At 41.4% G+C, this 14,632-nt stretch overlaps 1 protein-coding gene across 1 annotated transcript in view; it reads right to left on the bottom strand.

The window, feature by feature from the left end:
* The window catches only part of LOC126263340 (uncharacterized), a 150,285-nt gene extending 143,642 nt beyond the window's left edge, over positions 1-6,643 (bottom strand). The window contains exon 1 of the mRNA XM_049960429.1: positions 6,209-6,643. Coding sequence (XP_049816386.1) covers positions 6,209-6,643 — 435 coding nt within the window. The remainder of the gene's footprint in view (positions 1-6,208) is intronic.
* Between the last annotated feature and the right edge of the window lie 7,989 nt (positions 6,644-14,632).

Genomic DNA, 14,632 nt, shown 5'->3' with positions numbered 1-14,632 from the left:
ATATGCCAGATACGCTTCCTTCACAATAGGAGTGATATTCTTCCTGTTCTTTTGAAGAACGTATTCACCACAAATGTAGCAGAACTCATCTGGATGGTTCACGCAAAGACGGCGTGAAGAACTCATGTTTTCCTAAAACAAAATTGCACAAGTACTACATATTATGCAAAACTTTCTTGTATTTGCATGTCAATCACATCCAACAAACATCATTAATTGTTTTGTGTGAAATGAATACTCACCTCTTATTTGCTACGTCACGATGAAAAGTTTCTATCTCCTTGAAGCTGCACTGCACATGTGTGTGACTTTCGACCATCACCATTTTTCTTGTTTACACTGAACGCTACCTATCGGCTGTTGCGGGGATTACCTCGGCCAACAAATGAATGTCGAGTACCGCCGAATTCAAATCTGCACAACCCTCAATATCTTCAACACACGCACCGCACAACAGGACTGAACACATGCTGACAGTGTGATGTTTGCATGATGTAATCCTCAACCACACAGATGCACTCCCTGAGCACAATTGTTTAATAAAGATAGTACAATATCACTAATTAAAAAACAGGTAGCAAATACATTACACCATATATGGACCCTGCAGTCGATATTATCCACATGAAACTCTCATTTCCACAAATAACCTATATCTCAAAAACCAGAGCCAATTTGGAAAAAGTACAAATATACTCGGAATGAGTATCATAACAATATCCCATTTTCGTTCAAACTTCCCTGGCAACGAAAAAAAAATTTTATTTTGTAGAGCTGTGTAATTAACAGTATCTCGCATTTAAATTCGCGCTAATGTTCGTGCTCCTTTAAAACCACACCAATTTTTTGCTTTCTTTTGAGTTCGTCGATTTCTGAATTAACTGCACTTATGATTAGCGAAAATTATGGACAATATTTCGATAGCAGGGAATCATTACTCTCTATACGCTATCTCTGCGACACACAAAAATTTACTAATCGAGATAGTAAAAATTAATTGATATTATTGTTAGCCTTAAGGGCTTGTTAATCTCTAATTAACCTAATCATGACGTGGCTATAGTAGTTTGCCATCCCCGGAGAGAGTGGCATCACAAACTTTATTTAAGCTGAGCACAACAGGTTCCAGTCCTCGTCATCCTCGTCGCTACAAAGAATCGCACTGAAGTTTTTTGTGTGGCAGATGTAGACACGGACCACTAAGAACTGGTTTTTCCATTTTTCTTTTATCCACTTGCCTTTTTGTTATGTATTCTAAAAGTCAGTTTCTTAAAATTAAAGTTCTACTCATTTGGAAACAAATACATCTCTTCAAACACTAACGTTTTTCTCTTCTAAGAAAGACCAAAATTCCTTCACTGAGGAACACCAAAAATCGTCCTTTCCTGGAAACTGAGAGAAAAAAGTTAAATTGTCAAATTATATTTTTCCTCTGGGAAAATATAGCTCCTGAAATGAGACGAAAACCCTCATCAAGCATCCTATGGAAAACCATGGCCATGCTCTTAATAATTTTGTACTATCAACTTCATTTACTGTTCTAATTTATTTGAATGAATTTCGTAGCATGGTGGCTTCATGTTCAAGCTGCAACGCACTGTTCTCGATGTGATTTACAAATAAATCAGTTGTAAATAAATTGAAACAATAAATACAACAGATTAAAGGAAAAGTAATTTTCTTTAACGCAGAACGAGTTCGTCACACCTGACGCCCCTAATATCCAGTGCTGTGGAAGCAACGAGAGTCTTTTGTCTGTTACTGTCAGGGCGTCACATAGGCGCGATGACACCACATCGACGCGAAAGGTAGTATGTGCACTTAATAAGTTGGCACATAGCTTTGAAGACGTCACGGTAGGCATAGAGACAATGGTAGTGGTGGGGGCTGCATTTCGACAGAACACCGCGTGGTAGTAGGTGTGCACTTCGCCGGTTGACGGCTTTGTGCAGCGTTGCACCTCGTACAACTTACAAACTTACTTCAGTTGGCGTCTCTGCAAACCTTTTTTAACACATTACGTCAGTATGAGTAAAAATCGTCAAATATAGACAATCAAAGTCTGCAGGTTCCCAGTGGACTACCAAAGAAGAAATAGTTCCATAATCAAAGAATCAACCAAAACAAAACAAAATCGACACTAGCTGCCAGATGGAAATGTCGGAAAACAAAAGAGAGATAAAACTGCAGTGTAGCAGACAACACCACTTGCAGCGATAATAACAATGTGAAATAAGAAAAATTGTCATGTGGAAATAATATGCTAGTATCCTGACAACACGTTTTGCAATATATCCTCAAAATAAAATTTTCTTCTTCTTCTTCTTTCACATCTTTCTGAAATAGTGAAGTATTGGAAAGTACTTGTACCTATGTCCCTGCCCCCCCCCCCCCATCCCAGCTTCTTTAGTCTCTTTATTGACATTACTGTTTCCTTGTTTGCCTCTTCCGGAAAAAATGTAATGGAATTGCGTATAACAACACATGCATCATTAGAAAGAACTTTCTCTTCAGCTTTGGTGCGTGAATACTGTCGCGCCTTGCTATTTAGACTGTAAGTCGAGAAGGTATGAAGTGTTCAGGTCGGCAGAAAACAGTCAACTGAGGCGGGAATCGCCCAGCGCTCACGACAAGATTATGTTTGTGCTCCGCTGCCACATATTATTTATTCGAAAGAGAGACAAACATAATACATGCTAATTACCATTTAAAGATATGAAACAAAAAATTATCATGATACACTACTGTTGACCAACATCTTGCAACTTCAGATGCGCTTGGAGTTATAAGCAAAAGGTCTTATGTGCTAGATGCAGGTCACAGTTGACACTCCAGGAGGAATTTCATGCTGTGGGCTACTCCGCAGTCACAGTTCGCGGTATCCACAATGAAGCCTGTCCTGGTGATTACTCCTGGATCGCCCAACTCCAAATCGAAGACGGCTGCATGACCTACGTACGATCCGATTTCGTTCACGCCCAGATGGGGTACCATTATTCTCAAGTCGAGAAATCATATATACTCGTATTACTTCTCAGGTCAGCATCCTTTTCTCCTCAACACATACGAATTGTACGTGATGAATGAATCGTTAGAAAGATTTGTTAACCAGCTTCTTACATTTTGTACCGAGTTTGCTCGAAAATGTACTATACGTGCAAATTTTAACATAAGAGAGAATTTTAACTCAGGCAAAAGGACATCATGGATACGCAGCTTCAAACCTATATTTTACGAAGCTAACTTATTAACCACGACTCCCTTTTCGTTTTATCTTATCGAAATACCATTTTATTTGTTTTAAAGCACACATTAACTGCACAATTTTTATAGAGCATTGTCACAGATGATAACTGTGACCACTGCAATTGTCCATTATCTCTGTCTGTCGTACAAGCTGACTTTTCTAAGCGAGTATACTTTCCGAAACGACTAACATGTCTTGAACTGTGATTTACCTGTTGGTACTATGGCCTAACGTGCTTACTGTAACTGGAAATATTCGTCGGGTTAAAGTTATAGTTTATGTGGCCCTACTGACAGTTCCTGATCTCGGCCGTCATACAAGCTGAGACAAACATTACGAATGCAGAACACATTTTTAGACACATGAAAATGTACCGGGTGATCAAAAAGTCAGTATAAATTTGGAAACTTAATAAACCACGGAATAATGTAGATAGAGAGGTAAAATTTGACACACATGCTTGGAATGACATGGGGTTATATATATATATATATATATATATATATATATATATATATATATATATATATATATATATAAAAGTTCACAAAATGTCCGACGGATGGCGCTGGACAGCAAAACGTCAGTAACTGCTACCGTGACGGATGAGAGGTACGCCGATATGTTACAGAATCGCATGATCCCCAGAATGGCTGATAAACACCTGCTGGAACGTGCGACGTTTATGCAGGATGGCGCTTCACCCCATATTCCTAGCCGCGTGAAAGATCTCTTGCGCGCGTCGTTTGGTGATGATAGTGTGCTCAGCTGCCACTTTCGTCATGCTTGGCCTCCCAGGTCCCCAGACCTCAGTCCGTACGATTACTGGCTTTGGGGTTACCTGAGTCACAAGTGTATCATGATCGACCGACATCTCTAGGGATGCTGAAAGACAACATCCGACGCCAATGCCTCACCATAACTCCGGGCATGCTTTACAGTGTTGTTCAACATTATTCCTCGACAACAGCTATTGTTGAGGAATGATGGTGGACATATTGAGCATTTCCTGTAAAGAACATCATCTTTGCTTTGTCTTATTTTGTTATGCTAATTATTGCTATTCTGATCAGATGAAGTGCCATCTGTCGGACATTTTTGAACTTTTGTATTCTTTTGGTTCTAATAAAGCCCCATGTAATTCCGTGTCAATTTGTACCTCTCTACCTACATTATTCCGTGATTCATTCAGTTTTCAAATTTATACTGACTTTTTGATCACCCAGTATATACGTACAAATATGTATCATAAACTCACGAGTATTATTTTACGTCGTTCGCTTCATTTTAAAAAATGTTTTCTCTTCATTCCCACAAATGCCCTTATCCCAACAAATACACTTATTCCAAATACCGACATCATTTAAAACTATAAAAGTACGGACGTTTCATTCAGTATCCCTATTCTACAGTTATTTACTTGCTGTAGCTGCTGTTGTATGTAAGACAGAAGGGGACTTGTGGAAACTTTTTCTGGGTCTAGGCCTTGGGGCTGCTGGAAAGTGCCGATGTAATGGGTAAGATTCCTGGTGAACCTGATTTGTTCTCTCCGTGTTGGCTGCTCCTCCACTATGAATATCTGGAGGCGCCATGCCTCTGACAAGGGGAAGGCCTCAGACATGGCCAACCGATTCGGCTCAAATTTGGCAGGTCTCTTGTGTACAACCTAAAACGAAGGACTCTTAGATATTTTGGATCAACACCCCCGCAATTTTAAGAAAATCGCCTCTAAAGGTTATGACGAGCAATCGACTCAAAATTGGAGGGATCGATATATAATTGTAAGTAGAGCATTTTTCATCATCAGATATGGGGTCCGCAAACGCGAAGTTTTCCAGAAATCGAGGAAAGAAACTTCTACAACTGCCGCTTCTGTAATCACATGGTAAACGCTTTCGCCGACTCTTCTGAAGCAGTGTAGCTGTCGAAAGATTGCATTCATTACATGTTCTTGGTGCCGCGAGTAAATTTGTTTCGAATGTTTGTATGACAAGTACCATCCAACTAGTTGTTCGAAGAAAAGTGAGGACACGTAAAAGTGACTGGAAGAGCCATTGTAAAGTGGCCTGTAGTAACATTTTAGTTGTTGACTATCCCAAGAGGTTTGAGAAATTTGTTTGCCTACCTTATTATTATCATTCCTTATTGATTTACTTACCTTATTAACCCTCCTATCCCTATCAATTGAGATACAGAAAAATACAAACGAAAAGAAAAACATCCGCTAGGTTTCTTCGAGATTCGAGCACGGGTTCTCCGATTCCCAGCCACTTACCTTGGCCGTTGCGCTATCTTTTTAATCTCATGTTGTTCGCTTTCGTTCGTTGCATCTGCTCGGGGCGGACGTCGTAAGACATCCGTTTAAGTTCGTTGTTGATAGATTAACTCAATTTTTTTATTACAGACGGCAGCTAACCCTGTGACTGAACAGGCTGAGCTACCGTGCCGGCGATATCGATGCTGTCGATGAGAAGCGTTTACCATGTGGTTACAGAACGGCAGTTGTAAGAGTTTCTTACCTCGATTTCTGGAAAAGTATGCGTTTGCGGACCCATTACTGATGATGAAAAATGCTCTATTTACAATTATCTATCGATCCCTCCAATTTTGAGTCGATTGCTCCTCGGAACCTTTAGGGGTGATTTTCTCGAAAACGCGGGGATGTTGACCCAAAATATCTTAGATTCCTTCGTTTTAGGTTGTACACAAGCGACCTGCCTAATCTGAGCCGAAGCGGTTGGCCGTGTCTGAGGCCTTCCCCTTGTGAGCTGACGGAATCATACGATTGTCGTGGGTCGCAAACAGCTTGGTGAGACCTTATTTCGTGAGCGCTCTGACACATAGAAACAAAGAGCAGGCACGCCACTGCACTATCAAGAAACAAGCTACCGACCATGGAGCTACTGTATTTCCGGGGAAAGAAAGTGAAATACGGGTAGCGTGCGACACTGCCGTTGGTACTTCGCCAGACGACCCAGAAGCATGAACGCGGAAATAAATATTAATGGCAGAGTGACGGGGCGGCGGCGGCGGCGGCGGCGGCGGCGGCGGCCACACCCCTCGCGGCGCGGCTGGTGACGTGGTGTGGCCGGCTTCCCGGCGCTCGCGGCAGATAGCAGCAGGCGGTGCCGCGCGTGGGCGGCAGGCAGCTAGCCCGGGACCCGGCTGCTGGGCGCGGGACGCCGGTTGCCGTGAATTACAGATCAGCGCCGGGCAGGCGGGGGGCGGGGCGGGGAGCGGAGGGGGCGAGCGCCACGAGCTGCCGAGGGGTGGGGGGAAGGAGGGGGCCGCTGGTTGCACTCGCCTGGGCACTGCGCGTGCGCGGGGCCCCACCCACGCCGATATGCTGCGCTCCCAGCTACTCCGCGGATCACTACCGAGACACGCCGAGCTCATGCAGCGCTACGCAATCCTCCTTGTCCCGAATGTGTGCCACGCGCATGCCCTGCATCTACGCACGGCTCCAGATTCAATATCCGTGGCGAAGAGGTACTCTGACTTGTTCGGATGGAGAGCGATACTGTGGCGGGACTCTTTTCCTACCTCCCTCAGGAATTAGGCTATCTTGCTGGATACGAGTTTTTATTCAGAGAACTGATCTTTCTTTTTTCGTGATAGTCACAGTTGTCGTTTGGCCCCTGGCTGATTTGTGTGGCGTTCAGCGTGCGGTCTAGGCCTAAACTGACAGTAGCCTATGGCTCGAAAAAGTAGTGTTTAAGTGAAAGGCTTCCCAGCAGCAGTATTTTTAAGGGTAATGGATAGCGCTAGTTCAAATGGCACTGAGCACTATGGGACTTAACTTCTGAGGTCATCAGTCCCCTAGAACTTAGAACTACTTAAACCTAACTAACCTAAAGACATCACACACATCCATGCCCTAGGCAGGATTCGAACCTGCGATAGTAGCGGTCGCGCCATTTCAAACAGAAGCGCCTAGAACCGCTCGGCCATCCCGGCTGGCTGGATATCGCTGGAATAGAAAATTTTGACATTGGAGGACAGGAGTGAGCGTCTGACTTGCTACAAAAAATGGCTTGTATACTGTTATTGGGTAATCTATTCAGTTGTCTTTTCGATCATTTAATCCATATTTCGAAATCATACAAGTGTTTCTTGAGACGTGCAATAAGCCAAACATAATAAAGGGATTCTAAACTGTTTACGGGGGACCGACATGCAAAGTGTCATTACAAATATAACAGACACAAATTTACAAATTAATTTCAAGAATATGAACGAAATAGAAGTAGAACTGTCATTGCCCTTTCACTGTACTAAAAACAACTACTTTAAAAGACGATGTCAAATGTTATCCTGCATATCATATCGGAACTTAATGTAAGTTATTGCGCAATACGTATCAACAAAATAGAAACAAAATTTTATTGACACCAATGCTAGATTTGTGTCGGACAAAGAAATCTCCATAACTTTGTATTGTCTCTGTAAAACGAGTGTAGTTTAGCTATGTAGTAGATCACTTACAATTTATAATTACCTCTTTATTTCTGTGTTTATTTTACTATCAATCAGTGCATACTATAATTCTTTTAAAAATATCCCTTCTGCAACCTGTAATCTTCTTTCTTTTAGTTTTGAAAGGTGACACACCTTTTTGCTCATATTAGAATACAAGCACGAATGGTCTCTGACATTTTGTGCACTGTCTGTTTTCTACTTACGTTTTCAACTATTCTTTAAGCTAAGCCAATATTGTACGCTGCTTCCAATTAACATAGCAGCACCAGGATGTACAGCAAATAACGAAACTTTACTTATTGTGCGTATACCTAATGGTAGGAAGAAGTCACAATTAAACTTGTAGCTGATTTGCAGAAGTGTACGGTGCTAAATTTAGTACACAGAGCTGCCAGCACATCTGACGGAATGAATGGTTCTAACCCAGTTACACATCGAGTCAAGTAAGTCTGGATGACCATAACGGGTACATCATTCTTTGCTGCTTCATCTCATGTTGAAATATGTTCCAAGGACCTCAAAGATAGGGCATAGTCAAGCAGCCTTAACAATTCGTGAACGTAAACTCTTCTGTTCAAATTATCGGCTATGAGAACCAGAGGTGATCGTATTGTGTACCCAATGCCAGCCCGTACCATGACGGTAGGTGCTGGACCCGAACGTCGGTGACGAATGTAATCTGGAAACGTTTGCTCTCTTCGAAGCTTTCAAGCATGGCTACGTCTATGGTGATACTGCGCGCAGCAGTAGAAATTGCCTGAAAAGGCACCGTAGTGTCACTCCTGTGTCCAGTGTTGTTATTGGGAACACCACTGTCGCAGCACCATATCTTTCAAGGGAAGCTGGAAACTAATGCCTGGCTCAAGGTGCATGATGTGGTTGAATGATATCGTGCGGCTGAACGAGCAATAAAATAAATTTGTACCTTCGGGCACTAGCAGTGCGGGGCCAGTGAGATCCTATATGGCGTTCACTGTCACCAGACAACTACCTTCGGAGTGGCCATTAATACCTCCACTGTTCCTGAAGGAAGGTAGTGGACAGCGATAGTCGCTTTTGGAGGCATTAAGCAGAGTACGATAACACGTGCTGTTAGACGTTTCTCCCAAAAGTATTCGGACGCCCCCAAAAACGTACGTTTTTCATATTAGGTGCATTGTGCTACCGCCTACTCTCAGGTACTCCGTATTAGCGACCTCAGTAGTCATTAGACACCGTGAGAGAGTAGAATCGGGCGCTCCGCGTAACTCACGGACTTCGAACGTGTTCCTGTGACTGGGTGTCGCTTGTGACATACGTCTGTACGCGAGATTTCCACACTCCTCCACATCCCCAGGTCCACTGTTTCCGATGTGACAGTGAAGTGGAAACGTGAAGGGACAGATAGAGCAAAAAAGCTTACAGGCCAATCTCGTCTGTTGACTTACACAGACCGCCGATAGTTGAAGAGGGAAGTAATGTGTAATAGGCAGACATCTATTCAGACTATCACACAGGAATTCGAAACTGCGTCTGGATCCACTGCAAGTACTATGACAGTTAGGTGGGAGGTGAGAAAACTTGGATTTCATGGTCTAGCGGCTGCTCATAAACCATACTTCACGCCGGTAAATGCCAAACGACGCCTCGCTTGGTGTAAGGAGCGGAAACATTGGACGATTGAACAGCGGGAAAACGTTGTGTGGAGTGACTAATCACGGTACACAATGTGGCGATCCGATGGCAGGGTATGGGTATGGAAAATTCCCGGTGAACCTCATCTTCCAGCGTGTGTAGTGCCAACAGTAAAATTCGGAGGCGGCGGTGTTTTGGTGCGGTCGAGTTTTTCATGGAGGGGGCTTGCACCCCTTGTTGTTTTGCGTGCCACTATCATAGCACAGGCCTACATTGAAGTTTTAAGCACCTTCTTGCTTCCCACTGTTGAAGAGCAATTCGGGGATGGCGATTGCATGTTTCAACACGATCGAGCACCTCTTCATAATGCAGAGTCTGTGACGGACTGCCTTCCAGCACCTGATTGAACGTATGGCAGCGAGAGTGGAAGCTGTCATGAAAGCTAAGAGTGGGCCAACACCATATTGAAATCCAGCATTACCGATGGATGGCGCCACGAACTTTTAGGTCATTTTTAGCCAGGTGCCCGGATACTTTTGATCACATAGTGTATGTGAGACATAAAACAAGAGTCTCAGTCAAATATGATTTCTGAAGGGGGAATCAACTACATAATCATTTCTTATATGTAGAATGTAGATGACTTTATTCCTGCCTGTGTTTAAGCTGAAATGCTGATCATTTGCCTATCGATGCATGTAGTACACTTCATATCTGTTAGGCGTTCCCTGCATTCCGTCATCATGGTGTTGAAATATTAATGGCCAATGGTGTAAGTGAATATTCCAAGTTTGTTTCTCTCTACATCTAGCAATGTGACACGTTCGACTTATTTAAACATTCCCATCCTATGGTATGAAGTCGTGCTCAGTTCTGTGCCACATTGGGTAAAGATGAGATCCACATATTAGTTAATTAACATACAGTTAAACACATGTAGTTTTATACCACGGCTGAAATTAGATAAAGGGTGGGGAAAAAGTCACTTACAATTATTTAACTTACGTGATTTCTGTTATTATTAGTATTATCAGAGTCCCTTATAGCGCGCAGCTATCGAATGCGTCGATCCCTTTCGAACATGAATGCAAATTATTCTCCCACCACGTCAACACAGTGCATATTGCCGTTGTTCAACAACGCTCTGCAACCTAACGCAACGGTGGTCGCGTAGCAACGATTCCAGTCTCGTCCCTGAGGAATCAATCACTGGCCTGTCTACAATATCAAAAGACAGCAATGACGCTGTCATCGTTTAGTAACGCTATACCGCCCAGCTAGTAGTTATGTGACGTCTCCTGCGATCAGTCCATGCTAGCTGCGTTCACTCTATACATCGCTGACATCTTAAGGGCGCACGCTTTGTATTGAAGTACCAGTACCATCCTAAGTCGGCCAAATGGCTTCTATGACGCCACATATATGAAAGAGAAGGGGTAGGTTACCTGCAGTAAGTATTCTGTTACAATGTAATCGCTTCTCATGTCCCACAGGGCAAAGTCTACACTGTTGGTTCTATAGCATTAGTCCATGGGACAAATTCGTATTCAAGGACATGAGAGGAACGATCATTCAAAGCAAAATATTAATAATAAAAATAATAAAAAGAATAGTAATAATAATCAAATAAAATAAATGAGTTTCTTCTACTGATGCAAGCTCTTTGCTTTCCCTATTTTGAAAGGAAAAGAAACAATTGTTTAGTAAACAGGAGTTCTAAAATGTATGCTGTATCCTTTTAGAGCTATGATTATGTGTTCAGTAGAACAGATTTGTTTCGCAGTATCGAAGATGAAGAAAGTGCGCATAGTTCCTAAGGTATGCATTTTAGAGCCCTGGTTTACAAGAATTTTTTGCTTCGAATGATCGTGCCTGTCATATCTCTAAATACGACTTGATCTTATGGATCAATACTATTGAATCACTAATGCAACCTTCGTAATATGGCACACGACTTTTGAGTCACCGTATATATTTTAGGTAACTGCTAATTCTCATTACGGTAACAACTTTAATGAAATGAGAATCGTAGACACACATTCCTATTAAGAAAGAACAACATTTAAATTTTGTTATAGTAAATTTAGATTTCAATTTTGTTTTCGCCCATCCTGTTTAGTACCTCCGAGCCCTTTTCCCGGTTCCGAAATTTGTACAACTTCGAGAAAAATTACAATCACTCGGACGCAGTCAACAACTCGTGTGCGGCGTTGCAGTCCATTACGTCGGTGAAATAGAAATTGTTGCCCAGGAGGCATGATTTTAGGTTAGATTTAATAATTGAAAAAGTAATGTACTCAAGGGAGCGATGTTTGTCTTCCCACTCTACGATACTTTACAAAAACTATGAAATGGTCTTACGGCGAAAAACCATGTTACTAATATCGTGTTGTAACATCAACACACACTGACATGAATCATGTGTTTTGTCACGGACCTTGAGTTTGTAAAGTTAACTGTCGGGTTTCAACTGGAGGACGGTGGGTGTTATTGTATATTTACTGCCTCCAAAAGCGACAACTACTGTCCAATCCTTTCCTTCAAGAACACTGGAGCGCACTACGGCGTATGTTGTGTGGTGATTTGGGGTTTTTCTTCGTATTCTGAGTGTAGGTTCGTAGAATGATATCACAAATGATACTGTGTGTCCTAAAAATCTGAATGGATGTATCGTTTCAGTTTGTTTATTTTCAGTGTCTGTCTTTCAGTCTTTGACCATCTTTTTAAATGCCGTGGTGTTAGTCTTATTGGTCGAAATACTAAAATTGTGCTCTGCAGCTCATATCACCGGGTTTTGATTCCTTATTTAGACAAAGCGACAAATTGTATTGAAAATATATATCATATTCTTGGTGTGTCTCGCTTAATCGTTGATCAAGCCATTTCTTTTGTTGCTTGACCGTTATTATTAAGCCACAAGACACAGCGCATAGATGTCTGTTTTCGTCGCTTCGGTTCTTAGGTTCATGTAACAGACGTCGCATTCGCTGTCGTCGGTTATATTCTGACAGAATCGACAGAACGGGAAATACCGTTCGACGGGGCGGTCGTTGCAGCCCTTGCTACCAACGGTTAAGCCTTCTGAATGGCGCCACAGTAATAAGAAATTGTTGTCACAGTCTACGCTCAACACAAGGCTGGACATTTTGTCCTGGGACTCCTCTGAGTTTGATTTCCTTCCAGCCTCCCGACAGCCCTCCATCCCCGTTTGTCTTGGAAATGACGTCTCGCTGCAACTGATTGAACTGAACAACTGGTATAAAATCATTTGGCCACAATGCTTGCACGCACTGCTTTTGATGGGAGTGTAATTGCTGCTCCCCAGTTGTGTCTACATCGTATTCGCCGAGAAGGTACTGACGAATCTGCAACCGCCACACGATCCAATACTATCTCTTCAAACTATGCTGTGCGTAAGATTCTATCTACAGAACCTTAGCACATCACTCTCTGCCTTGGACAACCTAGTTTCTCCTTTTCATGCACTAAATCTTGCTCCATTACACAAATGTATTTCTGCAACATACTGTAAGCAGTAAGGATACATCTTCGGCAATAACTAACGGACTGTACACAGAAGTAATCTGCACCATCGATTTTGTATTCTTTTTGAAGGTAGGAGCAGCAACCTCAAAATGGAAGGCAGATGATTGTTACGAAACATAAGCAGTTGAAACGTTCCCGTCTCCTCTATACCTCTTTTGTTAATGATAACCTTCCCTTTTACAATAAACTATGAAACCTTTCCTTAGGATTTCTATCTCTTGCTTAATAATAACAAATGAAATCTTCCCTTTGAAATTTATTCTCTTTCTCTATCTTCGCATACAAATTTAATAGCTGCTTATTAAAAGTGACTTTCTGATTATTTCGACGAAACACAAAATGTGTCGTCGTCGTGGCCCTCAGTCGTTATCTGCAATAACTCAAAACTGTTCCTTACCTTTTTTACTGTTACTGGATCGCCATCTGACTGCTACATCGAACTGCGACATGAATATACTTAATCTGTTTTACTATACTCTATTAGCTGCTGGTGGGCTGTCATAGTAAGTGGCTGTATTTATTACCAAAGCTGACGTTATTCTTTAATAGCAAAGCTGACGTTATTCTTTAATTAATTTGACTGAAGTTACGTAATTCATAGTTAAACTTTTTCTTGACAACAATAAAAGTTTGCAAAGTCTTACGTTGAAGGTTTTTGGGATGGATTATAATTAGAAATGCAATATTGCTGGCAAAAGTTAATTATATTCTGAATGAAATGATTTTACAAACGTTCAAATGGGACTTACTTTTTACAATAATCTTACAACTAGCAATGCGCAAACATACCTTCAGTAGTCTTGAGTTTCTCAAAAAATTAATTCAATAATATTAGTTCCTCTTATTATAATAGTTAGCTGATGTCTCTGTACATCCGTTTATAATCTCTTGTAAATCGTAGCTAGTGGCTGGCAGGTACACCGCTCCTCTCAACCTCTCGCTTCAGACCTGCTACCGACTCGCTTCACTTCTCGCTTACTACTGACTTCCTACGAACGCTAAAGTGCGGTCTCTCCTGCCAACAATGCTTTCTGGTGCAGACAATCCCTGCTACCGTTACAAAATGTATCAGTGCGTGGTCTTTCCCGCTCTTTTCTTAAAATGTATCCATACGCGGTCTCTCTCGCCCTTTTTAAAATTACATCAACAATATTTTGGTGCAGATATTCCCTGCTACCACAATTATTTCCAACATGACAAATATTAATTATTCCTACTTAATCCTATTAATAAAACATAAACATCTTTCATAAATTGTAATTTGACAATAGACAACAGAAATATACACGTCTTACATAACCCTCCACTGGGTTTCCTTAAAATTTTCTTACGTCGTTAAGTCATTTGGACTTGACATAAGGAGAAAATTTGATTACAGAAATATGTGTATTAATAAGTAAGTTAATGATAGAATATTTCTTTCAACAAAGCACATACATATACTGTCATAAGAATTTGTTTTCCTAAGTCTAACAAAGAGAATATTCAAAAGAGTATACATCAAAATATACAAATAATATGAGTGAAGTGTAAATCAGGCAATAAAAGTTATTTATATTTCTCCCTGTTTAACACTCCTTTGAGCACTGTCCATATAAACCGATATTTCTATTTACTTCCAGGATATAATACACATTTTTAAGCTTATCACTTTAATCAGAAAGACGAACTACATGTTTTTGTGATGTTTGAAAAACTCATGTAATAACAACCCCTGGTGTGTGGATTTTGTGAAATAATTACCAG

This window comes from Schistocerca nitens, chromosome 6 (genome assembly GCF_023898315.1).
Source record: "Schistocerca nitens isolate TAMUIC-IGC-003100 chromosome 6, iqSchNite1.1, whole genome shotgun sequence".
Classification (NCBI taxonomy): Eukaryota; Metazoa; Arthropoda; class Insecta; order Orthoptera; family Acrididae; genus Schistocerca; species Schistocerca nitens.
Note: the sequence above shows the minus strand (reverse complement) of the source record. Positions and strands in the feature narration are given on the sequence as shown.